This window comes from Zosterops lateralis (assembly GCF_965231275.1).
Source record: "Zosterops lateralis genome assembly, chromosome: 3".
Classification (NCBI taxonomy): domain Eukaryota; kingdom Metazoa; phylum Chordata; class Aves; order Passeriformes; family Zosteropidae; genus Zosterops; species Zosterops lateralis.
This window is the reverse complement of record NC_139764.1, coordinates 19,380,135-19,405,929: the sequence shown is the minus strand read 5'-3', so window position 1 is coordinate 19,405,929 and position 25,795 is coordinate 19,380,135. Positions and strand designations below refer to the sequence as shown.

Below are 25,795 nucleotides of genomic sequence, written 5' to 3'. Positions count from 1 at the left end.
TTCATAAGAATGAGAAGTTTGTCATTTTCAGTTGTGCAGAGTGTTTTGTGCCAGATGACTTCTGCCTTCCTCCCTGGAGACCGCTACTGAGCCAGCTCCGAACAGATGCAGCTCTACAGACCACCTTCTTCTGGAAGCATCAGATAGTCAAAAAACTTTTATGGCCTCCAAACAATTAATTTCTCTCTTTAAAACAAATCAGACAAAAAAAGCCCTATCTTCACCAGGAAGCAGCTTTCAGCTCTTTTGTTCTGCTCATCTTGTGAACCCAGGAGAAACTGCCTCACAGCTGCAGAAGTGGGAGCTCTTCCTTTCAGGTCTTAGCAGAGAAGATGCTGTGGTACAGTGGCATCAGGCACAACAAGGATATTCCATCACCACTCCCAAAGTGTTTCCCTAACAGGAGGCTGAAGAAAAGCAGGGACAAGACAGTTATTTTTTTCCATAGGCCAACTCATGCTTTCCTTGCTGAAAAAAAGTTAGCACAATTAATGTGAAGAGAAATTAGACCAGGGGACAAGAGACATGGGGAAGCGCTGACCCTATGCCTTCTCTTATTAAACAAAACCCTTGCTTTGCGTGCAATCCATAGAATATTAAACTTTACATACTCTGGAATTGGCTTGAAGCCTAACAAAACTGGAACCACCCCATCCTTATTGGCTTTATATAGATAGGTACAGAAATATACAAAGTTGAGATGATTCATGCTCTCTGGAATGAAGGGCAGCAGCACAGCTTTGCTTGAGCAGATATTCATGGGAGCAGGAAAAACAGAGCGAGCACTCTGACTGCTGGGAAAAGCTGCTGAAGGTTGTTCTTGGTAGCTGCTGAGGAGGAAGAACATTACTGAAAAAGGGGGTAGGGCAGCCCAGAGAAGAGACTGGAAGATGCCTGGGCCAAACAAGATCTTTTGAACTGCTGGTCAACAAAAACAAAACTTGTGAAATAAAGCAGCCTAAAATCAAAATATGTAGTTAGCAATTTTAGCAATTCTCAGAGCTTCTTGGCATATTGCACAAAAGGACAAGGCAAAGACAAGGTACAGTATAAAATTTAAATAACTATTCAATATACATAGAAATGTAAGTATTATGCTTCTTAAAAGGCAAGAAATGCTCTCCACATATAGGCTATGCACTCTAAATGAAATGGAAGCTCAAAATACCTTTAGCAATATTGATAGATTCTATATTTTTCTTAAACACACAAGAGACACTTCAGTGCTTTACTCAAAGCATCACTCCAAAAATGCACAAACACCCAAGTATTCCAAAAGTATTTGAAAAGCATTCTGAAATTTTTAATAATCCCCCCAGGATGTCGCAGTTCCTAAGGAAAAATTAGATTATTTTCCAGAAGTTTGATTATGGAAAGCAACTGCTGATATGAAACTAGAGAACAACTGTAGATTTAAGGGTGCTGATGTAATTTTTCCACAGAAAGCAGCTGAACTCTGTAGAGAGAAAGCCGTGTCAGGTTAGAACATTGTGCTTGCTTCATGGACTCAAACCCCATTGCAGCTCATTTTTACACTGCACTAATGACATGGTGACTCTCACTGCACAGCTGTACAGATGTTGAGCCTTCAGAAGCCGGGATAACCTATGTCAAACTTCTGTGGTTTTGCCACTTGGTATTTTGGGTGTATGCCTTCATTTGTGATAATAAATATCAGGCCACAAAGTAATGTTTAACACTCAAAACAGCTTGAAAATCTAAACATTTCTCCTGTTAGCTTTGAGTTCTCCGGGAAGAATTATGCTACAATATATACCAGATGAATAGGCTAGGGATAAGACAATGAATGCCAGTTGTTGGGATGGGTTCCTCTGCCATTTTGTACCCATGGTTTTTATCCTGCAGTACACACAAAGTTCAAACCATGCCTTTGTTAGGAAAATCTAAATCCTACTGCACATTCCAATGCTCAAGACTGAAAATTTCAAAGTTGCTTCTAATCATATCTTGCCTATAAGCAGGTACAAAGAAAGGTTTGTCTCTAAGGCATCTGTAGAAAAGGACAGAACAGCACCATGTATTTTAACTATCAATTAATAGGCCTCAAGACTTTTTCTTCACATAGCAAATGGGGAAATGTGATAGCAAAGTTAAACAAATGACACAGCATCAGACAGTCAGTCTGGAACAGCAAAGGCAGCAGAATTCAACCCCAGCCTCTCATTCAGAACACCCTTACCACCACACAATTCCTCCTGTATGCATATGCTTACATAAAATGTATCCTTATTGTGTGTGTTAGCTTCCCCACCTCTGCAACCAACAACTACAATTGCTGTAGCTTAAACAAAGGCAATTGTGTTATCCTGACAGATGGCTTCCAAATTTGTTACTGTTATGGCCCACACCTAAGAGGAAGGGCTCTGGTTTGACCCTTTGCAGACTTGAGGAGTTAGGTCTGACCTAACATTAGAGCTGACTAAACCCACAGGACAAATGTCAGAGCTCTGGCTCCTCACTGAAAAAGGCCAGAACACCACAACTGCAAATGAAGCAACAGGGAATACCATTTTTTGTGGTTGTGCTAGGAAAGCTCTCTTTCCCCAGTGAAACCAATGACTGTCCTTTCCTCTCCTACTAGACTCTTAGCTTATACTATCTCAGACTTGCAATGAAAAAACATATATACATAGATATATAAATACTAAAACCTATCAGTAGGGTCAAGTCTCTCTCTTTACAATTCTGTTTTCAGAGTTGTCTCCAATCAAATTAATGCTCCAAGACCAGAACTATCACATTAATGGTTACTTTCCTTTATTATCTACAGAACCTTTTCTGGCCAAAGTAGTAAAGACTCTATAGGAGTTTGATAAGTTTACAAGGTGATGGCATTTCTGTGTTCATTGTAAGCCATTTCTATTGCAAATTGCAATGACTTTTCAAAGTGCAGCAGTGATTTGGAAATGCAGGCACACTAATACATCAATTGCCATGACTAATGTATAAACTTTTAATGACCTTGGCAAAATCCATCTTTCATTGGGCAAGTGCCACTATTTTGACTGTACAAAATGTTTTGGAAATATGTTGAAAATTATACTTGTTTTGGAAAATATTTCAGGATTTCAGTATAGCAAACGGAGCTATATTAAATAAAAGTTTGACATGGAGGAGAAAACACTCCAAGGTTGAGTAAGTCCTTTTTTTTTTTTTAAAAGAGGTATCCTCCAAGTGTTTTACATTCATAGAATGCTGAGTTTTTATCCAAACAAATTTAAGAAGATAAAACATGATTGTGAATGGTTTTCAGTTTCATTCAGTCACTGTCATCTTCTTGTTTCAGAGCACCTCCTTCTCCACTGTTTCCCTCTCCATCGCTTTCCTTGTCCCAGTCCTTCATAGATGCTCCCATCATAAAGTCATCACGCAGTATATTCCATTCTGGCCCCTCTTCAGACTTCACTTCACCCTGAAGGTTGAGGGGGAGAGAAGAAAGAACAGAAGAACATGAGATAAATGTGAAAGGCAGTAAAAGATGCAAGGTCTCCACGCAAACAAAATAACACCTCCTACAATCAGCAGACTGAGGGCCAGTTCTTTGTGCAAATGGTGCAGAAACAAGCAGAACAACCAAAAATGACTTGATGCTAAAATGCAAACTTGTTTTAACCAACCAGTAAAAGAAATATGGAAACAAAACAATTATTCCTCATGGATGAAACAGTCAACCCTGGGCATGGCTTCCTTTATTAAAATCTTTCTTGGCAATCAGAATGGATTCATGATATCATTTATTAACCCCCAGATGCTGCTTCATTAGAACACTTTTTGGCACATTTCTAAAACACAAATATGGATTTAATAAAGGCTTAACCCCCCCCCTAAATTTAATATTTAACATATTCGCTGATACGTGAACCAAATCCCCTTTATGTGAATTATTACCTCACTACCTGGGCCTGTCATATGGTACAAAGCTGCCTCTAAAAGAAACAAAGTTGATCTACTCTTAGCAAGCCAACAACACCTTACTCCAAATTTCCTACTCCTGAAGTGGATAAACTCGAGGCCCACTCCATGGACTGGCAAACAATGAAGAAAAGGGTCGGGAGTGTAGTCTCAGGTTAGTGCTGCAAACAGCGCTTGGCCGCGGCTCCTGGAGGTGACACATCACGTTTGGGCAGTGCAACAGCCCCATCCTGTGGCAACGCCTTCCAACAACAGCTGGAAGCTGTGCTTCCATCCTTACCACAGGAAAACACTGAAAGCTGCTCAACCTACCGAGGAAGGATTTCAGTGTTTATGCCTTAGCAGCAAAACAGTTCTGAGGAACAACACGGCTCAGGGTCCAGCAGGCAAGCAAAAACTTGTCCTACCAAAATGGAATTGGGGGCACTGAAAATACTTCGTTTAGTTCTGCAGGGTCTTTGAAAATAAAGTTCACACTGGCACCCCAGGTAGGTTTTCCCCACTTCCCTGCTCCAAAGAAGGGACTTCAGCATCCTCTGCAGACAAGATTTGCCACTGGATGCAAAACCTGCTGCAGTAAATGTATGATCACTGTAGATATCTGTCTGTGCCTCTTCTCTGTCTGTATGATCATTGTAGACATTTGTCTGTGCCTCTTCTCTGTCATGCATCTAGGAATGTGATACCACTGCACAGTTAAGCTGAAGCCTGTGGGAATCAATCTTTGGGATAGAGCAGCATACAGAATTTGATAGCAGGAGAAAAGAGAAATGAAGAATGTGGGTCCGTTACTGTAAATAAAACACATCCTATTACACCATCAGAAGTTATCTGAGTGCAAAAAAATCTGCCAAACAAGGTATGTGTTTTTAATAGGTAATCAAAGCAAAAATGCTACATGTGACTTCTGCAGTTCTTCATGAAGCACTGCCCTCACAAGAATAGGATAACAAGTCTTAACACTTGCCATCCCAAAAGGAATTTCCCAGGGCTCGGCTCAAAAAAAAAAAAACAAACCAACAACTCTACAGCTGTTCCTCAAGATGTTTGCACTGGGTCTGGGTTTAGGGTTTGCTTTTGTGCCTTCACAGATGCTCTCATTAATGGCTACTCCCATCCAACAATTCCCCTTTTCCCAAGGGTAGAGGCTCCAAACCACTTCCCACTCTTGCAGCAATTTGCTTCAAGTGCTACACCTGGTAAACCTAAAATCATCTCAGAAAGGGCAATTGATTACCTGGAATCAAAGAGCTACAGATAAGGGAGGTCCCTAAGCAGACCTTAAAATTTTCACATGGGAATCATCTGTATTATTATGATACTATAAACATGGGCAGTCTGTTCTGGGATGCAAGCAGAGGGTAACTACTGTTTTCCTCCTTTTTAACTGCATTGAAGTTGTACATGTTTGCCTTTGCAGAGTAAAGAATAGGTTTTTTTTAAAAAAGCAAAAAAATCACCAAGTTCTTTCTTTTTTAATCCCAGATCTTTGATAAGGACTATTTGAATAGGGAAATTTAAGTGAGTTGAATCTGAAATACTTAAATGGAAAATCCCGTATTTTTTACAAAACAATCTACATTTTTTGTTTTCAATAATAAATCCAACAGAATTCTGTTTTTTCCCAGATGTGCAGAACAGGGATCTTTTTCTTATTTTTGTTTTGGTTTTTAAACAGCACAGAAGGAGTAGATTATTATCAGCAATGACAGTTGCAGGCTCAGGGTTTGAAAAGCTCAATCCTCAAATTCATCACAAGCTACTGTTCAGCAACCATTAGCCCTCCTTTCTGGCTATGTCAAGTGAACAACAGGACAAAAGCAGGACTTTAACAAAAGAGGGATGCTGATCCTCCATAGCATTACCCATTATGAAAGGCACCACAAAGGCCTGAATAGAGTTTTACAACAAGCCCGAAGGAGAAAGACAGAGGTAGCATGTTCATGCCTCAAAGATGGAGATTCAATGCTTGAAAGCAAATATCTAATCAATTTTAAGCATGCTTCCAAGTGAAGAAAACGCCTTGTTTAGTATCTTCATTCCTAACTCATTTACTATTCTATTTTCCCCTCAGAATAAAAAACTCTCCAAATCTACTGCATCACAAAACATTCCCAAAGTCTTAAGAAAATATGCAGCAAGAGTATTTGTATAATTAACAATTAGTTGAACTGTAACATCTCTTCCCAACTTGCTTTATGTAAGAATGTTAATACCGTTGGGTTTTCAATGCCATAATCTAGTTTCATCTAAATAAAACAAAACTGATTCTTGGCACGTGGAAAATAAACCAGCTTTCAATCTACACAAATGCTTTTGAACTCCCAGTCAGTTGTTCATGCACATCTCACTACAGCACTGAAGTCCCCTTTGAACATCCCCAAATGAAAACAAAGCAGGCTATATAAACAACAGAGTGTAATGCTACATAACGTGTATCCTTCAGTAAGGCAAGGAGTGAAAAATTCTCGTGTTGCTTTTTTTTCCTCTTCTCTTTTATACACTGGAATTGTGTTTCTTTGCCAGAAGGGTGTGGCAACCTATTTCAAAAGATCTGAGCCTCAGAAATTAGTAAAATACCTCAAGAGTCACTAGTGTTTTACTAATTACTGGTGATGAACTTGTTATCATGAGCTAAAATAAGGCAGAACAAAGCACACACTGTGGTTACTCTAGTGCTGATACTTGCTCTGATGGGACTCATAGTCCAGTTGAAAAGAGTTCATATAAATTAAAAAAAAAAAAAAAAAACAACAACCAAACAAAAACAACCAAACAAAAACAACCAAAAACCAAAAAACCTTGCCTACTTGCTAGGTTATCACAGCATTAGCTAAAGTCTCACACAAGTAAGGCTCTGTAGTGGGGACATACTTCCTGTAATTCTGCTTTGAAGACATACTCTCTAAAATCTGCACCAGGACAAGATGATCTGAAATTCTTGGCCAAGTCCTAATAAAACCACCAAACAAAGCTCCAAACTAAGCTCCAACAAAGCTTAGTTCTGTCACTTAGAACAAGCAGCTGACCCTTGTGGGATCCAGGCTGGAACTGCCTCCTGGATGCTTTTAAAGGAATTGGTCCATGAAAGCCTCATGGTAGCAGCAGCAGCTATATGATCAAGCCAGAAATCTCCCTGGTTTTGTTTATTTCTTTACCATCGCAAAAAACTGGAGCTACAAAATTTGCTCTTGGTAAATGGCAAGAAAGTATTTTCACTTGAGACCTGCCAAACTCAACACTGGAGCTGTGGCAGACAGCACTGACACTGAGGTGTGGGGGATCAATCCTCTCTGCCCCTCCTGAAGCAGGATACCTTCCAGAGCTTTTCAGAACCTTATGCTCAAGCAAACCCAAGTCCATAGTGGTTATTGGTAAGAAATGGCATTAAAAGATACGCCTTGAAATCAGACAAAAGACAGCATTTCACTTCACTGTCCAGCTTGTGTCACTTGAGCACACTCCAGCTTCTGCATCTGCAAAGCAGCAAACACACCTAAGCACCATGGAGATTCCCTGAGAGCTCTGTCCAGAAGACAGGAACTCCAGGGTTTTAACAAAGGAACATTTTTCAGACCAAGGGATTACCATCAGCACACTGGACCCCTGTGCCTTTGCTCTGTGCATAAGATGAAATGCCAGAGCTTGCAGGGGCATCTCTCTTTACCATCACCTACAATAAATGTTTATTTGTACCTGTCAGGGAAGGAATTTCTAACATAAATATCTCTCAAGCAACAACTTTAAGAACTGAGAAAACAATTCTAACGTGTCTAATTAATCTGAACTGCCTCCCCAGGTTCCTCTGTTTTGCTGAATACAAACATTTAAGACTTTGAGACACAGTGAAGCTTTTGTCATGGGGGAGAAGTTAAAAAGTGTAACTGCCAGAACACATTCTCACATACATCTGACAATTACCTTCCCTGTCAGCCTGCATCTTGCTCTGAATGACTGCTGCTATTCTGGTCCTCATTCCCCAGCAAGTAAGTGTAAACTGAGCTCAAAAAACCCCAAATAAACAGCTCAGGCATACACTGAGGTGTGTTAAATCTCAATTTAAAATAATAATAATAAAAATAATAGTAATAATAATAATAATACCCTGACTTGGCAGAAGAGGGGGAAGGAATGAAAAACAAAGAACACCAGCATAATCATTTCTCCTTAGTTCATTTTCAGCAATATGCGAGCTCACAGGCTAAGAAAATAAATTTCCTTCAGGCTGAGCAGAAATGAAAAAAACTGCAGCCAAAGTACCTAAAGTAGAAATATAAGCAGAAAACAAACTGTAATGATTTTTAACAAGAAAATGACACCTGGAATGATCATTAGTGCTTCCTGCAACTTTATCTGATTCAAATTACAGCAAGATCTCGACTCAAAGAAAGGTTTCTATGTAAGCCTGATCCCCAACAGCCAAAACCCCACAAATCTGTAAACTGAGACTATAACCTGCACCACTATTAGCTTGAACTTCTGAACTGAATTCTCACAGCAACTCACTCTGGGAAGCATTTTCAAGCTTGCAGAACATGTGAGCTACACAACAGAAATCTATTCTGCTGCAGTTAATTCTGCACAATCATTTATTCCTTAGGGTGAGAGTTATTCAATACCCATTTGCATTCTCTCTCTGAATGAGAAATTAAAGCAGCTGAACTAAACTGCCCTGGTTTACTTGAAGTGACACCACACTGTGGGTACCAACAGTGGCACAGGGGATTTACTCAGATCACAAACTCTCTCATACACACCAGAATCTGCTCTGGCAATTCTAGTAAATAAATCTAAGAATGAAAATTTTTTTATAGTGTGTTTTGAGACCTGCTGTTACTGCTCAAACTTCTCTGAAAGTAACACACTGGAATTATTACTACAAGCACAACAAATAGTTGATTTTCCTTTTGAGCACAGCCAGAAGACCACCCAGAGCTTAACGACCTGCACGAGGAATCTCCCCATCCTCACATCCTCCTCTAGGGTTTACTACAACTGGAAATGTGTGAATGAGAAGGAATGCTTTGGGTTGGCGCACAGAGGCTTAAACGTGGCCCAATTTTAGAGGGGTCAGAACTCAATTACAAAATTTCTAAAAACAAGCATTAATCTGGGCCTAAGCAAAGCAGAAAATTCATGAGCATTGTTATTAAATGCTCAGTTGCAAAGAAGAATCTTAGAAAAATCTTATGAGAGAACAGATTTCCTCAGGCATGGTTCACCAGAAACCCCATAAATTATTATTTCTGTCAGGAAAAGCAAAAATATTTTAAGAATTCAATCTTAACACAGGGCCCTTCTGCACACAGGACGCTCTGGAACTGCTCAGCCTGTGCTGTACTCTGGCCATCAACAGCAGCCATCTCAGAAACCCCTGTGTTGCACAAGGAATTCCACCACATGTTGCTGCAAGTTGTGTTTGGCCATGCTGGCATCAAGACTCCCTTCCCAGGTTTTAACGAGCATGATGTACAGCATGGGCATGCTACACCAGGAGCTGCCCACAGACAATAAAAACTCACCTGAAAACAAGACTCACCCAATGAAACAATCCTATAGTTAAGTTAAACACAGGCATGAACTGTTACCTTCACCCATACTGGCAGCTCCCCTTGTGGAATGCAGTCTGTAATTTGCAACTCACATTCTTTAAAATACAAGACAAAATGACAATGTTGCAAATATGAAGTAAGGATATTGTCTTTCCAAGTGCCAGGCCAAAACACTCCACTGACATAAGGAAGACAGAAAAGGTCCACGAATAAGCATTTTTAAGTAGGTACCAAGTAAAGCTTAGTTCAGAGTAGATTGCAATTACAGTAGATTGTTATTACAGAAAAGGTACCTGGAAAGATAAGAATAGATTCATACATTGCTTGTATGAGACTGTCATGCAACACATCAGAGCAAAAAGTTTATAGACTCTTTCTATGTGCCATTGCTACTCATTTTCAGTCCTGCTGGGTTTTGTCTCCTGGAAGAACAAAACTCTTCATCATCCTCACCTCTGCATGTGTACCTTCACATCTGAATGCCTGCTTATCAGCAGTCATACTACTGACAGTGAAACTCCTGCCTCCCAGTCTGACCATTCCTATGCCTGTATTCACCTGTTACTCCTACCCTTTATTCACCTGTAAATCTCCACACAGCTTTCCTGCTTCATGTACTTGGCACTGCACAGCATCAGCATCAATTAATACTTGATGTCAAGACTCCCTGAGTACTGTGGTTGAAAAAAACACATGATCAAGACCTTTGTAGTTAAAGCAATGTGTTACACTTTCATTGCTTATCACACAAGAATCTGTATAGCCAAACTAGTTCAACCATAGTTCTGACTTGGAAAAGACAGTGCTGTCCATGAGAAAAAAAAAAAAAACAAAAAACTTTTGCTAGCTAGTCATGAGCTTCAGGTCTGAGGCAAAATATTGTTCATTTTATTTTAAAATTATACTGGTTAATTACTAAGAACAATCTTATATGGACAACTCCCTACCTGTTTCCATAGTTATTACTAAAAGGACGATAATGAACTGAGAATTCTTCTGTTTGTATGGGATTCAAAAAGAAGGAATAAAGAACTTTCCTAGATGTGCAGCATTTCAACCCTGAAATAAATGCCACACAATTTCTCAAAAGTAATAAAAATATTCTGCATCAGCTGGTCCTTCATTTCCTACTGTGTATTTCCCAGAGTCATGAGGACATGACAAAGTTCAAAGATGAACTAAACATCACCTCAGATCCAAAACATGATTGTTACAAGCTGCACAGTTCCTAAACCAGCAAGCTGTACCTGGAAAACACACAGATATAGAAAAGAGTGACTAGTAAAAAAGCATGCAGTCAAGATTAAGGCTTTTGCTGTGCTATCCCTCAGAAGCCATATCCTCATATCTTTCAACAGTCTACTTTAGACAAACATTTTCCTGTCACAACAGATTTTTCTCAGATGTCACCCATTTATGAAAGACACTTACGCACTATCTCAGCTGCGTACCTAAAATTTTCTGCAAGTGTTATAAAAGCTTTCCTACTGGCCCAGTAAGGAAACACGCAGACCTGCAGCTGTATGGAGTATTTCTGATTTCTTTTAACAATAAATTAGCAGCTTGCAAATTTTGGAATAATATGAATATCATTCAAATTATTTCCAAAAAATGATGCTAAAATCACCCACTGTTTTTTCATTATGATTCAGCAAGAGGCATAATGGAGTGAGTCTCAAAAGGTTGTCTCAAACAATAAAGGCTACAGTAATGACCATGCCAATCCCTTCCAGCACTTAAGAAATCATCTCAGAGAACAGCTGATGAGAAAGAAGTGGGGCGAGTAAAAAGTCTCCTCTTCCTGACTCAGGATTTCCACTTTTGAGTTCCAGAAGATGTATAAGGATCCAAAAAACTTCAAGGTAGAAGGGTGAGGGGAAAAAAAAACCAAAACAGAGCCTACAATGAACTAACCTTTGTGCAATTTTATTACTAAATATGAAATAATGACATTTTCATGTCTGCTAAGCAGCTTGTCTGATTTCACCTCCCTACAGTCATTGCCCTTGCTTTTACCTAAATGGTTTTTGCGACATATCCTAGAGGTGCCCAAATCCAAATTTCTCTGATTTTATGTTCCTGTAATTTCCCCTCATGCTGCCATGTGTGAGTGGCAAGGTCATTAAGGAATACGCCATACTCTTCAATACTCCCTGTCTGCTTTCTAAAAGCAGTTTAAATCTGATGGAGGAAGATGTAAACTGCTCAGGATCCCAATCCCTTATCTTTAACATCTGGCTAGCCTTTCTCTGCATTTCTGACCTTTCCATCTCCTTCTGTGTTTCTGTATGGGCTTTCCCAACAGCTGCAGGTGGAGAAGAAATGACACAGACCACCTGCAGTACACTGTCTAAAGTTCAGCAGCAAACCAAAAAGAGGTCAGACCTTTCCAAGATGCAGTTTTAGTATAATTTGTAATACTACCAGGTATAAAAAGTACATTTTCTAATCTTTCAGTAAATTTCAGAAACACTCATTAAAAACTGGCTGGGATTTCCCACAGTACTGAAAAAAAATTTACTGAACTCAGCAGTCCTCTAACCATTGCAAGCTGGAAGCAGTTTTACCCACCACTCCTGAAGTCTGTCTACCAAGATAAACAGATGAGTAGGTACCCACAGAGGTCATTTATAACACACACACTCTGGAAATCACAACATTTTATACCTTAATAAAACTTCAAAGTAAATTAATTACTTTTCATGATAATTTCCAATAGCAATTGCTCAGATGGGGGAAACAAACTTATTCAGATAGACAAGCTCCACCTAAACCTTCTTACTTCCAGAGATTTTTTTTTTCTATAAAACTTTATGAAATGTTTAGATGTGTTTTTCTCTAAGTACACTACCCTGCCTATAAGAGTTATGAACAAAGCCAAAAGTGGAGAGCTGCTTTTATAAGGCTTCCAACTTGATTTACCAGATAAAAGTCTAATAGGATTTGACTCTTTGTGCTTTGTATACTCACAGGAAGATCAAAAGAAGATGTATGCCACAAGTTTTTCAAAGGTGGTTGTTTTAGACAGTTTTACTGAAAAAAAGCCTTGCAACATCTTCTGGGAAAACAGAACATCATCATAGTATCCTGTGCACTAATAAACAAATAGCAAGGCAAGTTACTTTCAAACATGACAGATGGAGCTGTCTCAGCATTGCCTGACATTTCAATCACAAGTCCCTGTTTATATTCACTTTAAAATTTGCCAAACTTCAACTGCTTCATGCTGAAGGATTTTGCAATGTTTCAAATACAACCACTTCATTCCTTTTCACAGAAAGACAAACTTAAAATATTTTGTCTTCAGCTCTAAGTAAGAAAGAGACATTTTCTACAGGAACCCATTAGTTGCATCATTTGTTCTTTTTAAACCTAAAAATCAGTTAAGGATGTCTTTTGGAGCTGGCAACATTTCTTTTGCTATCTCCCTGAACATTTGCCTGGATCTGGACAATCTCTAAACATCTGGAAGATCACCCTCCCCAGACCTCAGGTCATCACCTCAGTAGCTGCAATAAGCATTTAGCATCCAAATTCTCTTAAGATATCTGTCCTCACTGATCACACACGATCTGCATCTTAGCAGGCAGCATTCAGCTGAACTGTGAGTGACTCATGATGACACACAGGGAACTGGCCTTTCTGTGGGAACAGCTGCCAGGGCTGCTCCTGCATTAGGCACAGGATACTTGCTCAGCCCTCAGGTGCAGGGGGAAAGGACCTGTCAGGAACATAGAGCAGGAAGAGGGTAAAAAAAGACGTAGATGGGAACAAAATGCAAAATCACGGCCTTTTCCCTTCCTGATTTCTGATCAAATATCTGAAAAAGAAGACAGAAAGCAACATCTGAGTAAAAAAAACCATGGGGAAAAGGGTAAACCTAGTAAAATACTGCCCTCCACATGACACTTAAGTGTCTTATGTGGAGTCAAATTTACATTGTTAAGTTCTTGACATGTAATCAATCAAATTTAAATACTGAAACACTGACAAATTTAAATTGGCATTTAAATATTGACGAAGCCCTGCATTCCCATGTTAACACAGATGTGAATCCCCTGTTATCACAACAATCAGGGAACTGAGCTTGCACATCTTAAAAACCCAATCCTGCTGATGGCCCAAACTCTGTGAGTTAGTACAACTTCTAAACAGATTTAAAATAAAAAAATGTCACCATCAAACAAACTCTAATACTGCACAGCGACCCTTTACCTTAAAGAACATAAGGAATAGAGGATATAGTAAACACCATGCTGGTGTTTTTTGGCAGCTGCACTGCATTTATCCCTAAGGATATTCCTAAGAATACAGCATACAACTAGTTGTCAGCAACTTTCTGGTACAAAACAAAAAAACTTCATTAAAAGCATCAGCTCCAAACATATATGGGACTACCTTCAAGAGAATGTACACTCAGTTGGGAAAAACAAATACAAATGCAGAATCCAAATTAAAAGTTTTTGTGCATGTGATGGGAAGACATTTATTAAAACTGGGAGAATACATCTATTCTGGCTACAGCTGAACTAAATTAATACTTGGCTGCTCCCTCAAATCTGCTGGAATACATGCATGCCTGGTTACTCCTTCAATTAGGTCTGTAAAACCAGCACACAACAGCTGTAGTAATAAACTTTCTGCTACTCTGCAATGTCATTATCACCTAAGGAAGTTTCCTGATAAGATTAAAAGAGGTGTTGATACACCTTACCAAATTTCCGGAAGTCATCTTTGCCTTTATCCACACTTCAGAAACAATCTCCTAACACAAGTTGAAGCAACTCTTCAGATTACTGTTACTCCAAAGAGGTATATGAATGAAAACAATTTTTTTCCACCCTCCCCATTTCTACACTGTGGAAGCAGAGGAAAGAACCAGACCATGGCCAGTATTCAAGAAGCTGCAAGGAAAAGATGACAGTCACTCTCAGTTTTTCAACTGATGTGACTTCTAAGCTGAAAAGCACAAAAAATATTCCCATTTAGCTTAAAAAAATGAAAGCCCTCCTCATGCCGCTCCTTGTATCTCAGCATGAACAGTGGTCAAAGTCAGAAGCATAGTATTCCTCCTGCCCTTGAACAATCATCAAACTACTGCTTAAAAAAGTCACATGAACAGAAGAAAAATCTATAGTCAGCCTCACTCTAATCACTGTCCTTACAAATTCCTTACCAGATACTTGGAGCATTTATAAAATATCCTTGAGGTAGAAGGAACTTCTCTGAAAAGCAGTTTAAGTCCCATATGAGCAATAGCTGCTAGGGAATAGCACTTGTGTTCTTCTCCACTCATCTTCCTTCCCATCAATAAATTATTTTAGAATAGGTACTATTTTGAGACCAACACACCAATTTTTTCCAGATGCCATCACAACACAGGAAGCAAATTGTACCTCTGGGTGATGCAGTCAGCCTAGCTTACAGAAAGATTACCTTGCAGAATTTGGGTCATGGTTGCTGAAGTAGACCAGGAAATCCTACTCTTACTTTCACCACTGAAATGCTCTGCAACAGATCTGGTGTAATAAAGCTTACAAGTTAAAGCAAAATCATTCTACAAAATCCTAATTAAAAATGAAAGGTCCATGAGTGCAGGTTATGCTTGTCATAAAGAGTATCTGTAACTTTCATGCCAGTTGTTTATGTGTCACTAAAAAATGTTTAACCACACAGTAAAGTGCTTTACAGGGAGCAGCACAAATAACAAGAGAAAAGTCAAGATGAAATTGTCCCTGACACACAGCAAACAAGGAGAATAACTCTGAATTTCCTCTGAATTTCTTTCTTTTCTTACAATTAACATTTCAAGACCTCATGCAGTTCATTACATTAGCCAACATATCTGTGCAACTCTAGGAGAACAGAAATTTCACTCAACCCTGGAAGCAAAGGTACTCCCTAAGAGCAGCCTGAAATTTATTAAGGACCTAAAGAAAACAAAAGGTTCCTGCAAGGAATCTTTTACTGCTACTACCTACTTTTGTATTCATTCCATAGACATAAAAATGACTTCAGCCTCCAGGCCTGAAAAAACAGCATTTCTGATAAGTAGCCTTTCTAAACCTATAGTTTAATAATGTTTCTTGTAGTGCCTTACAGGAAGATATGACCAACACATCCTGAAATGAAAAGCTGGTGTGTAAGGGTTGTGTTGAACAAAATTGAATGCTCTCATATCTGACAGTAAAAGATTCCTAGATATAGCCACCCCAAAACTTAAAAAAAAAAGCCCATCTGACCACAAATGAGTGGGATTTTAATTTTTTTAAATCACTACATTTTTTCTCCCACACTGCAAAGCTTCAGACAAGTGGTGAGGAGAGAGAAATTAGATGATCTTACCCAGAGGCAAGCATCATGCACAGTAACTTGGGAAAAAAAAATAGGAAAAAATATTACACAAGTCAGCTGGCTCAGCAAGGATTAAGAAATACCTTGATAAACAGCAAATGATATGAAAGGCAAAGCTTTTGGCTCCAGCTCAGAAAAGTAATTACTCCCAGCTGGGCACACAGAACTCCAAGAAGGGCTACAGTTTCACAAGAAGGGCACAGGAAAACATACACAGCCTTACAGTCTTTCCTTCATAGTTATGTTGGTAGGGATATGCCAAGTAACATTTAGGCCAATGGTTTAAAGTAAACAAGACTATGAACAATGTTCTAGTGGGGCACAGGTTACCTGTCCTTCCCAAGAACACATGAAGCTGTTGAAAACAAAGAAAAAAAATTTAAAAAGTAGTCATGCTACTTTGAAATCATACTGCTGCAGATGGGCCTTTACAGAGCATTTAATTTCTTTTTCTCACACATAAATATACTTGACTAAATAGTCAATCAACAGAGCTTTATAAGGGGTTTCTTCAACAACCCCTGACACTTGGAAGAAATTGCCACACTTTCAAAAATACAAAGCAAATTTTGCATTCAAAAACTCCTGCAGAGCAAGAAAATGCTTTCACCCATTCTCAAAATGAAGTCAAGTCTCATGTCACAGCACAAGGCTTGAGTCAAAAAAGGTTTGCTTTCACTGGTAAAACTTTTTTCTGCTATTTTTCCTGCTGACTGCTTGTTTTATGTGGGTGGGGTAGTGTTTTTATTGTTCTGGACTGCCTTTTAATTGATGGCAGAGAGCCTGGATTTTGGGATTGGCATCTCTTCCATTGTTTTTGCTGAGATAAATAAATGTATCTCCCCCCCCACTTTTTGTAAAAATGAATACACTCTATATTTTTGACTGCTAAAAACAAACCCACAAAGCAAACAAACAAAAGCTTTCAGATGGCACAAACAATCTGCTGAAATCCTGCTGCAAGGAATTTACTACCAAAAGCCCTTATCCAGGGTTTCTATCCTCTGAAACACCCTCAGAGACCAAGAAGCAGAGATACAACAGTGGAGGCCAGCAGAACTGTTCAGTGGCTAAATATTTGTGTAATTCTGAGAAGGAGAATGAACAGCAGCTTTTGGCCTCAACCTCAAGCCTCAACAACTACCAGGAGAGGAGCTTGCTAAATGAGTAAGATATGTTCTCAAGAGAAAATAAGGCAGATTAGGAACAGCTTGAAAAGGAGTTGTTGAAGAGTTTGGTTCAGTATTAAATTGAGTGGAGAGTCACTGAAGCAAAGGCAACAAGAGAGAGGAAGGAGGTTGGTCTGTCTAGGCAGACATGAAATTAAAAAACCCAACCAAAACCCCTGATTCCCACCCCAGCTTTTGTGCACAAGCAATGTGAAAGCAGCACCTGTATTACCAGTCAAACCCAACAGTAACTAGCCCGCATCTGAAGCATCTCCATCCTGAATGGGAATACACTGTTACTGATGATGCCAAAATAAACCTTTTTTTAAAGTATAGAAACATTTGTAATCAGTGTTTTCTGACCTAGTCATTTAAAAACTGCCCTGTTACAATGTGTCACAAAAAAAGGTCCTAGTTCTTGCTCAGCTATTGATTCAATGCTGACTAAAACACTAGTTGGCACTTCCATTGTTCCAATATTCTGCTATTCCAAGGAAGGAAAAACAAACAAACCAAAAAAAAGAGAACCACACACATGCACATGCCCCCCCCACCCAAACAAGCAAGCTGGAATTATTTAAGGAGAAATAAAGTGTCAGCACCAAGCTAAATTGTTCTCATTATCCAAAGAATTTAACAAATACTTTAATATTGCACTTGCATGAAACTTGTATGAGCACTCCATGCCAGGCAGTGTTTCAGCATGTTCCCCAAGTGCACAGAAACAAAAAACATATGACAAACTGTTGTCTCCCAACTGATTAAAGTGTTTCTTCCTGGCAGGGAAAAGCACTTAGTTAACTCCACTGTGTCTGCGCCAACTGCAGTATTCCACCCACCACCAAGCACAGAGCTCAAACCTGAGCACAAACACACTTCAAAAACGTGCAGCTCCTGAAACACAAGAAAGAGTGAGTCTGAGCAACTTGTTTTCAACCCTGAGCTACTTGGTGAGCTGAAAGAACTGGTGAAGAGTTGGATGAGTCCAACTACACTGTGTCTCAAATACAACTGGAAAGAGTGGAATGCATTTCTTTCCAAAACATCACAAGAGCAAGGAAGCCACACCAGCCCAATGCACACAAAGAATCAGGGAAAGAAAAGGCTATATGTAAAGGTTTAATATGTCTCTGTTTCTTTCTGTTGTGGTATTTATTTTGTATGACAAATCCTTCAGTTTCAGACACCGTAACTGCCCAAAGGAAGAGAATTTAACACGACCAAACAGTGGGGACACACAAGTAGTCTAATAAGATGTAGATGTAAGATGAACAGCCTCTACGTCTTCAATAATTTCAAGGACTTAACTATTTATAGCCAAATTCCAAATGTCACAACCCATCATAATCTACCAGTTTGTTCCATGGCTAGTGCAAAATCCAAGATAAAATCCAGTATTTCGTAATTTTTTTTTAAACACATAGCTAAACCAAGTCATTTGCATAAAAGGCTTGATGTCTTATCAGAAGATCTTCCAGTGTTTTGTACTGTGACAGCCAAAAGACAGGGAAAACAGGCTAAGAGCTACTTGTTCCCTTCCAGAAGTGTCAAAACATCCCAGCCATTTGGGTCACAGGTTTATGAAGAGCAGGCACATTAACAGAGTCATTACATTGAGAAGGTACCTTGTAAGCATTTTTTTCTCACAGGTGAAGCTTACCTGTTTACTTTTTGTGGCCTTTCCAGCAGGATTCTTGCCTCCTTTGGCCCCCTCCATGTTTCTTAAGACGTCGATGAAATCCCTCTTTGAGACAGAAGACATCAGTTTTGCGCGTTTCCTCTCGGAGCCCCCGGCTCTCTTCACCTCCTCCTCCATCTTCTTCTGGTGTGTCCTGACAGCGTTGAACAATTGTACAACACCTCTGGGACAAGGAAAAAGACAACAAAGCAAATCTTTTAACTCAAGTTGATTTTACAGAAATGAAACCCCTACTAAAGCTAATTCTAGCTCCCCAAAATGGTTACCTGGAACCTCAATTCAGTCAAGAAGTAACATTTACTGCAACATAAAAGACTTTCAATCTTTACTCCTCCCTCATACTTATTGCTAGGAACCAGTAACAAACAAATGTACAAATAACTATTCAGACTCTGAAGTAAGCCTGGTAACATGGCCCTGAGATCAGTTTCAATCTCGAATCTGTTTCATCCTTAGGAGCACATTATTTATCCTAAGATCAATTATTAAATTACTCAGGCAGATTTCTTAATAGCAGCTGAAGCTGGGGGATAAGGCAGAGGAATAAGTAAGGAGACACATACAGGCAGCACATCAAAATGTTCAACTAGCTCTGTGACACCAAACTACCACAATGTGAACAGGCAGCTGAACTTCACAGCCATGGATCTGGTGAATCCTCTGCGGAGAAGCAAAAACCCGGAACAGTAGAAACAACTGTTCTGCATTTTTAAGGCATTAAATTAACAAAATGAGGAGATCCAACAAAGCACTTCTGTTAAGCAAGCATTAGATTCCCATCTAAATTTTTACTCTTTCATAAAGCTTCTGAAATCTTTTGTTGAACTTGATACTGTACAATGCAGACCTGTCTATAAATCTCTCGGCTCCTGCTAGTCACTTCTTAAGAGTTCAATTTGATTGGAAACAGATTACCTGCACAGGCCTTTTCCTCCTCTTTTTGATATACATATATTTAAGGAAAGCATTTAGAAAAACTTTTACCTTGTGGCAATTCTCTGAAGATTTCTTTCCTTCTCTCGGTCTTTGACAACATCTGGCTTCACTCGGCACATCATTTCCCATTCCCGCTTTTTATCAACCTGCATTATAAATATTGTTATGTGAAACAACATGGACATCTGAGAATGCAGCCTGATCTGATAGAGTATGTAGCAGGAGGAAAAAAAGAATCTGTGAAGTTCAGTTTGGTTGAAAGTAAAAGGAGCTCCAATATAGGGCTGGACAAAGGTCTGAGCAAGTCTCTTGCATTGACACAACAGGGGCCACACTCAAATCTCAGAGAGTCATCTGCTTCCAGTAACAAAAACCTGGGAGAAAGATGCTTTCATACTGACTGCCATGAGCAAGGAAATTGTTCAAAGACAGCCTTCAAATCCCAGACTTCACAAGCTGATCATCAAAAACTTTATACTAGTAAAATCCTGGGTCCATCAAGACAGGGTGTCACTTTGGGCCTTGGGAATCTGACTTCCCTCCTCAGAATTGATCCCGGTATGGCTTTGTGACCAAAGTGACACTCAGCAAAGAGTGCAACAGGCAGAACTTTAACACAGGAAGAGCACCAAGTGTCCACCAGACAAGAAGTCATGTGTACAATATTGGTTTTTGTCTATTTTTTTGGGATGCTCTCTGTTTCAAAACCAAATTGATCCACTTTTCCATTACCAACAGACACAATACCACCAGCTTTGTTTCTGCTGCAATAGGAGACCACTGTATTTCATGACCTCTGCCTTAGGAGCAAGGTAGTGACATTTTTTCTTCCTCTCTGAACAATTTAACAGTGTTTTAGGCCTGCTGATGTTCCATTAAATCTGTTTCATGCAAGAAGACTCTAATGGAATTTCAGAACCCTTATCTTTATAATTCCAGGCAGAGTGCTATGAATTTCTGAGTTTATGACCGTGTTTTGGCCTTTGATCAAAAGAACTATCCTATCCTACCTTTCATCAGCAAGAAATCAATGAAAGGCAAATTGCTTTCAAGTTTTTCTAAAGTAAACAAGTCACTCTGGGGACCGGTGGCCCATCTCTGTTTTGCAGTATTCTCACATATTTACTGGATGAGAGCAGGTATTTAGGACAACCACGACTGTACAGATGCTGTACTGAAGCCCTCTGTATTTAAAAGGCAAGCCATGACCCAACTGCAGCATGTCCCAAACTGTCAGGTGAATAACCTGGTTATCCCACTGAAACAGAACTGGTAGGATGAGACATTGGAACTATTAATGTATTTCTAGCCTGAAGGTAAATCAATCAGAGCCTGGAATTAAAAATTCCACTGAAGGCACAAACAAATTACTTACTTGGCAATATGGCTTTGTTTTCTTCATGCCAGTTTCAGAACCAGAAGCAATTTAGGGCACTGGCATGGTAATAGAAAATTCCAATCAGGAAAATGATTGAGGGGAGCAAACAACAATGCACAACCACATCAATGATTACTGCAATATCAACCTAGAGGCCTTAATTTTGGAAGTCACAGCACAATTTAAATGGAAGAAGTTTTCTTCTCTTTCTCCCTCTCACTTTCTGTGGTAGAGAAATATTTCAATTTGTAATGCCAACAAAGCGAATTTCACCCCAAATTAACAAAGCCATTTAGAAAATCACCCCCTCAAAAAAGAAAACACCTTAAGCTGACAGACTGGAACACTCCTGCTGCCAAATTCAGCCTGCCTGATGACCCAGAAGAAGCAGTGGGGAAGGGAAAAAACCTCACACAGCATGACTGGAAAGTAAAAAAAATTAAGCTCCTCAAGATCACTGTGAAGGAGAGACTCCAAAACTGACACAGCCTCAGCAGAGACTTGGGACAGTGCTCTGAGACCATCCTGCATGTAGCCCATCTGACAGTCACTGCACATGGAATACTCCATCTTTTTCTCACCCTCATCTTCTTTTCTAGCCTCTCTTGTTTTTTCCTCTCTCTCTCCTTCTCCAGGGTTTTATTTTTGGCCAAGATGGTGGACTTATTCTGTGGAATCTTTTTGTTGAGCACTTTTGCCATGGCATCTGCCCATCCTGAACTCGGGCCATCTTTGGAGCTTGTTGCCTCTTCAGCCACGTCGCCAGGGGCTGCTGCTTCATCTTCATCATCACCATCCACAGCTTCACCTCCTGAAGAGTAGCTGTCTTCTGGAAGTTCTGAGCTTAACTCAGAACCTAGGGATAAAAAAAAAAAGTGTCAGGAATTGTTTCTAGTAAGAATCATTCACTAGTGCCATCTGCTTCTCATGTAAATGTTACTCAAGTTCAGAGTGAGGAATTAACGTGCATGTGCTGTTACAATTAATTCCTCAAGCAGGCACACACCATTACACTGAATTTATTAGAAACTATGCAGTGTAAGTGCTTGCCCACCTCAGTGATGATTTAAAGTGATTGAAAGAGGCCAGGCAAAAGGGTAGCCTTGGATATTTATTATTAGATTATTGAATATTTTTATGTTTAGGGCTGGTAATTTTGGGGGGAAAACCTGTCTATTTTCCAGTTTAAAAAGTGTAACTTATAGATGCCTTTCCACACAAATACGTGCGTATATATGTACACACTCAGAGAGAAACTGCAACAGTGACATCTGGTGTTTGAGTGCAAACAGCCACAGGAATGAAATTGAAGCTGGGGGGCATTTCTAACGAGAAAGCAAAACTTGCTCAGAGAGAACACGACCAGCAAAAATACAATTACCTAGGTATAATGAACCCAGGGGAGGCTGCTTTGTGAAGTACAGCATGAAGACAGTCAGGCAGCTCAAAACAAACCAGAGGCATTGAGCTCTTCTGGGATAAATAACTGCTCAAGTTACAGAAACAAAACACCCCCAAAGTCAAGTTTCCTTACCCCCTTCAAAATAAAAGAAGAAACTGAAGTTGCAGTACCAAAGTTTGGAATTCAGCAATATTAAGACAGGTTGAAAACAGCCAAATTGATGGCACAACAAATACATGGAAGAATCAGTCCTCATTACTCTGTTCAGTGGGTCAAACTGCAAAAATAGAAGCCTTGAAAAGTGCAGACAATTAACCAGAATGAAATGGGATGCAGGTTTAGGGTGTGCTAAAATATGCTTGGTTATTTCACTTCACCACGTAAGCAAGAGCAGAGATACAAAAGGTCCTGCCACCATTAACTATTATTCCACTAATATTTGTGCCACATTAAATTTTAAATTAATTATCTTATAGACAACTTTCAAAGCTACAAAATCAAGCGCTGAACAGAAGGAGGCTGGTTTCTGACCCCACCCAGTCCCACCAGCAAGGGACCAATTCCCCACCTGACTTACTTTGATCCATCTACCATTCCCAAACTTCTGAAAAAAGAAAATTTAAATTTTAAATCACAGTACTGCTGAGCCAAGTGCTTTACTTTGTAAGCACTCCTATATCCCATGAAGTACCTTTATCAACCAAACCATTAAGAGAATGAAGCCAGGAGTGCTTCACAAGGTCTGTTCTCCATAAAACCATGCAGGCAGCTATTAATGATATCCCCATTAATCAACTGTCTATTTAATTACTAAGCAAACATAAACACACACTCTGTTGTCACACTAATTCATTATTCTGCCTTCTCCATGTGCCTATTTAAACCAGATTAAAACCTAACAAACAAAATAGCAGCAAAACAGTGGCATTGACCAATTTAAAACAAAACTTCTACTGCCCAGACATGTTTAGAGGCTTGGGGAGCATTTAGTTATCCTGATGGAAAGAAGGAAGAGTCTGTGGGTACAAAACAAATGTGGAAGAGAAATAATTACTGAAAACTTGGTCACTATCTCTACCAGTATGACTTTTACTGCCACCAAGGCAAACACAGTGGTAGGTCATGCTCCACTCAAAATAAATTATGGGGTGTTTTCCAACAGTCCTTACTAGAAATTATAACTTTAGATATGGCAAATTTTCTCAACACAATCAGTAATGACTTAAAGGCATCCTTTTCATTCTTTTCTATATCAGTATGTCTCCACATCCTGAGTTGCATACTAAAAAAATAATAAATTCAAACTATTGCCTGTGAAGAGTTAAGTGCATCAGCACATCCTGGTTCCTATATGTAAAACAACATCAAGTTTTCATCCCTGAGCCTTGTCCATGCCAGGATGTTGCTGTTTAGCTTTTAAACAAGGAATCAACCCCTCCTTGTGACTTTTTTTACACACACACAAAATCACCAAAGTCCAAACCTGAATCCCCCACACTGCTTAGGACCAACTTTTGAAGTTAGCCATAAAAAACAGATCAGACTTACAAAAAGGAAATTTGCAAAAGCATGTATCATTTCCTTTACATAACATCTTCTGCCAATAGAACAGGAGAATAATACCAACATTTTGTTTTGAACAATTACAGAAAAATCAGCATTTCTACTACCAGCCATAATTTACTCTTTAATACATCAGAGTATCAGTCAGCAGCATGAGATAAAGAAGAGGTATTTCAAAATTTAAACCAGATTAACTCAACCAGAAGTAGGACCTGGGGCCCTGTTCTAAATTGAAAAGACTTAGCTCTGGTGGAGATTTAACATAAAAAGTTCTAATTGTTTCTCTGTGTGTTGTGAAATTCACATACACATCTTTCTACTTAACTCTTTAAAACTCGCTCAGTGATGTAGGCGCAGGCACACAGTTAAAATATTCAGCCCAGCAAACATTCAGCAATGAAAGAAAGAAGCCCCCACACGACGCCGCTCTTTGGGGTCAATGTTGACGCTCGAACCAACGCGACCCGCAGCCACAACCCTGACTCCTCCCAGAGTAAAGAAAAAAAGAAATCCCATTACAGGACAGAATTACGAAGTGATCACAACTAGTCAGGTACACGCTCAGAGCGCGCAAGGAGGAAAACGAATGGAGAACCGCGTTAAGGGTAAATCACTGGAACGAGAGAGAAGTTTTCTTCGGAGAGAAGCAGATCCCGGTCTCGCCCAGGCACGGAACTCGTGCAGCTCTGCACAGCTGTTCCCCCTCTCCCAGGAAAGAGGGCAACGAAAGCTATTTTGGTGGGCCTGGGGAACTGAGGAGCTGCTGGCGGCGCTCCCCGGGCTGAGGGGGGAAAGCCCAAAGGGTCAGCGCGGGGCGGGCAGGGGCAGCCACAGCACCAGGCACGGGGCACGCCGCTGGGAAGCAGCCTCAGCAGGTGCCGGGCCAGGGCCTGAGCTCCCGTTCCCCACGCCGACCGGAGCCGGGGGGATGAAGGGCCACGGACCCACCGGCGGGCTCGGGCGGCGCAGAGAGGAAAGGCCTCCAAGGTCAGAGGCGGCCCAGAGCGGCGGCTGGCGATGCTTCAGAATAAGTGAGCGGCCCACCCCGTTCCCGCTCCCGTTACCGCTGTCCGTATCCGTGTCCGTGTCCGCGGCCCCGCGCCCACGTGGGCCCGCCACGGCCGCCGCCATCTTCCCCACGGTCCACCCGGTGCCGCGCTCCGGCCCGGCCCCCGCGCCGCCAACCTGCGTTCCGCCTCCAGAGGTTCCGGGCAGGCGAGCGGCGCTTCCGGGCCGGGCGCGAGCGGGGCCGGCAGAAATGGGGCTGTAATTAAAGTAAACAGTAACCACGGCTGCCCGGGCCCCTCTGCCCGCCAGGCCCCTCTGCCCCCCCAGGCCCTCCCTGCTGCTCCCTCCAGCCCTGGGCAGAGTCTTCGCCGTCCTGGGGTCACCCACACCCAGGCCCAGATCCCTGTGGCCTCCCTGTGCCGGAAGAGCTGCGCCCACCTGGAGCGTGGAAATACCCTGGGAAAGGCTCCAGCAGCGCAAAGCTCGGGCGGATTGTTCGCTTCCACCCCCGGGAGCCGCTGTGGGTGGACGTGGCAACGATTAAAAAAAAAAAAAAAAAAAAAAAAAAATTAATGCTGTATATATGCAGGGTCCCTGGTGTGAAGGGGAATTTGGAGGCTCCACCACAGTGCTGGTGTCCCCAGAAAACGTAGCCAGGCTTTCAAACGTTGTTTTAAGGCCTGAAAGGATGGGCTGGAAAAACTTCCAAACTCCAGTTGATGTACAGAAATTGCTTTCCCTTATTAGTGGTGGTGTCGTCCCTGCATTTCTTGCTTTCAAGTGTTTGAGTCTTTGCAGCAG

General features: G+C 40.6%; 1 protein-coding gene across 1 annotated transcript; it reads right to left on the bottom strand.

Annotated features, from left to right (window-relative positions):
- Positions 1–1,695: 1,695 nt before the first annotated feature.
- On the bottom strand, positions 1,696–25,139 carry RRP15 (ribosomal RNA processing 15 homolog). Its single transcript, XM_083858367.1, has 5 exons — positions 25,051–25,139; positions 21,603–21,877; positions 19,692–19,789; positions 18,669–18,870; positions 1,696–3,433 (listed from the first exon to the last, which is right to left on the bottom strand). The coding sequence occupies exons 1-5, from the start codon at positions 25,115–25,117 to the stop codon at positions 3,281–3,283; spliced, it is 795 nt and encodes a 264-aa protein (XP_083714493.1). The 5' UTR covers positions 25,118–25,139; the 3' UTR covers positions 1,696–3,280.
- Between the last annotated feature and the right edge of the window lie 656 nt (positions 25,140–25,795).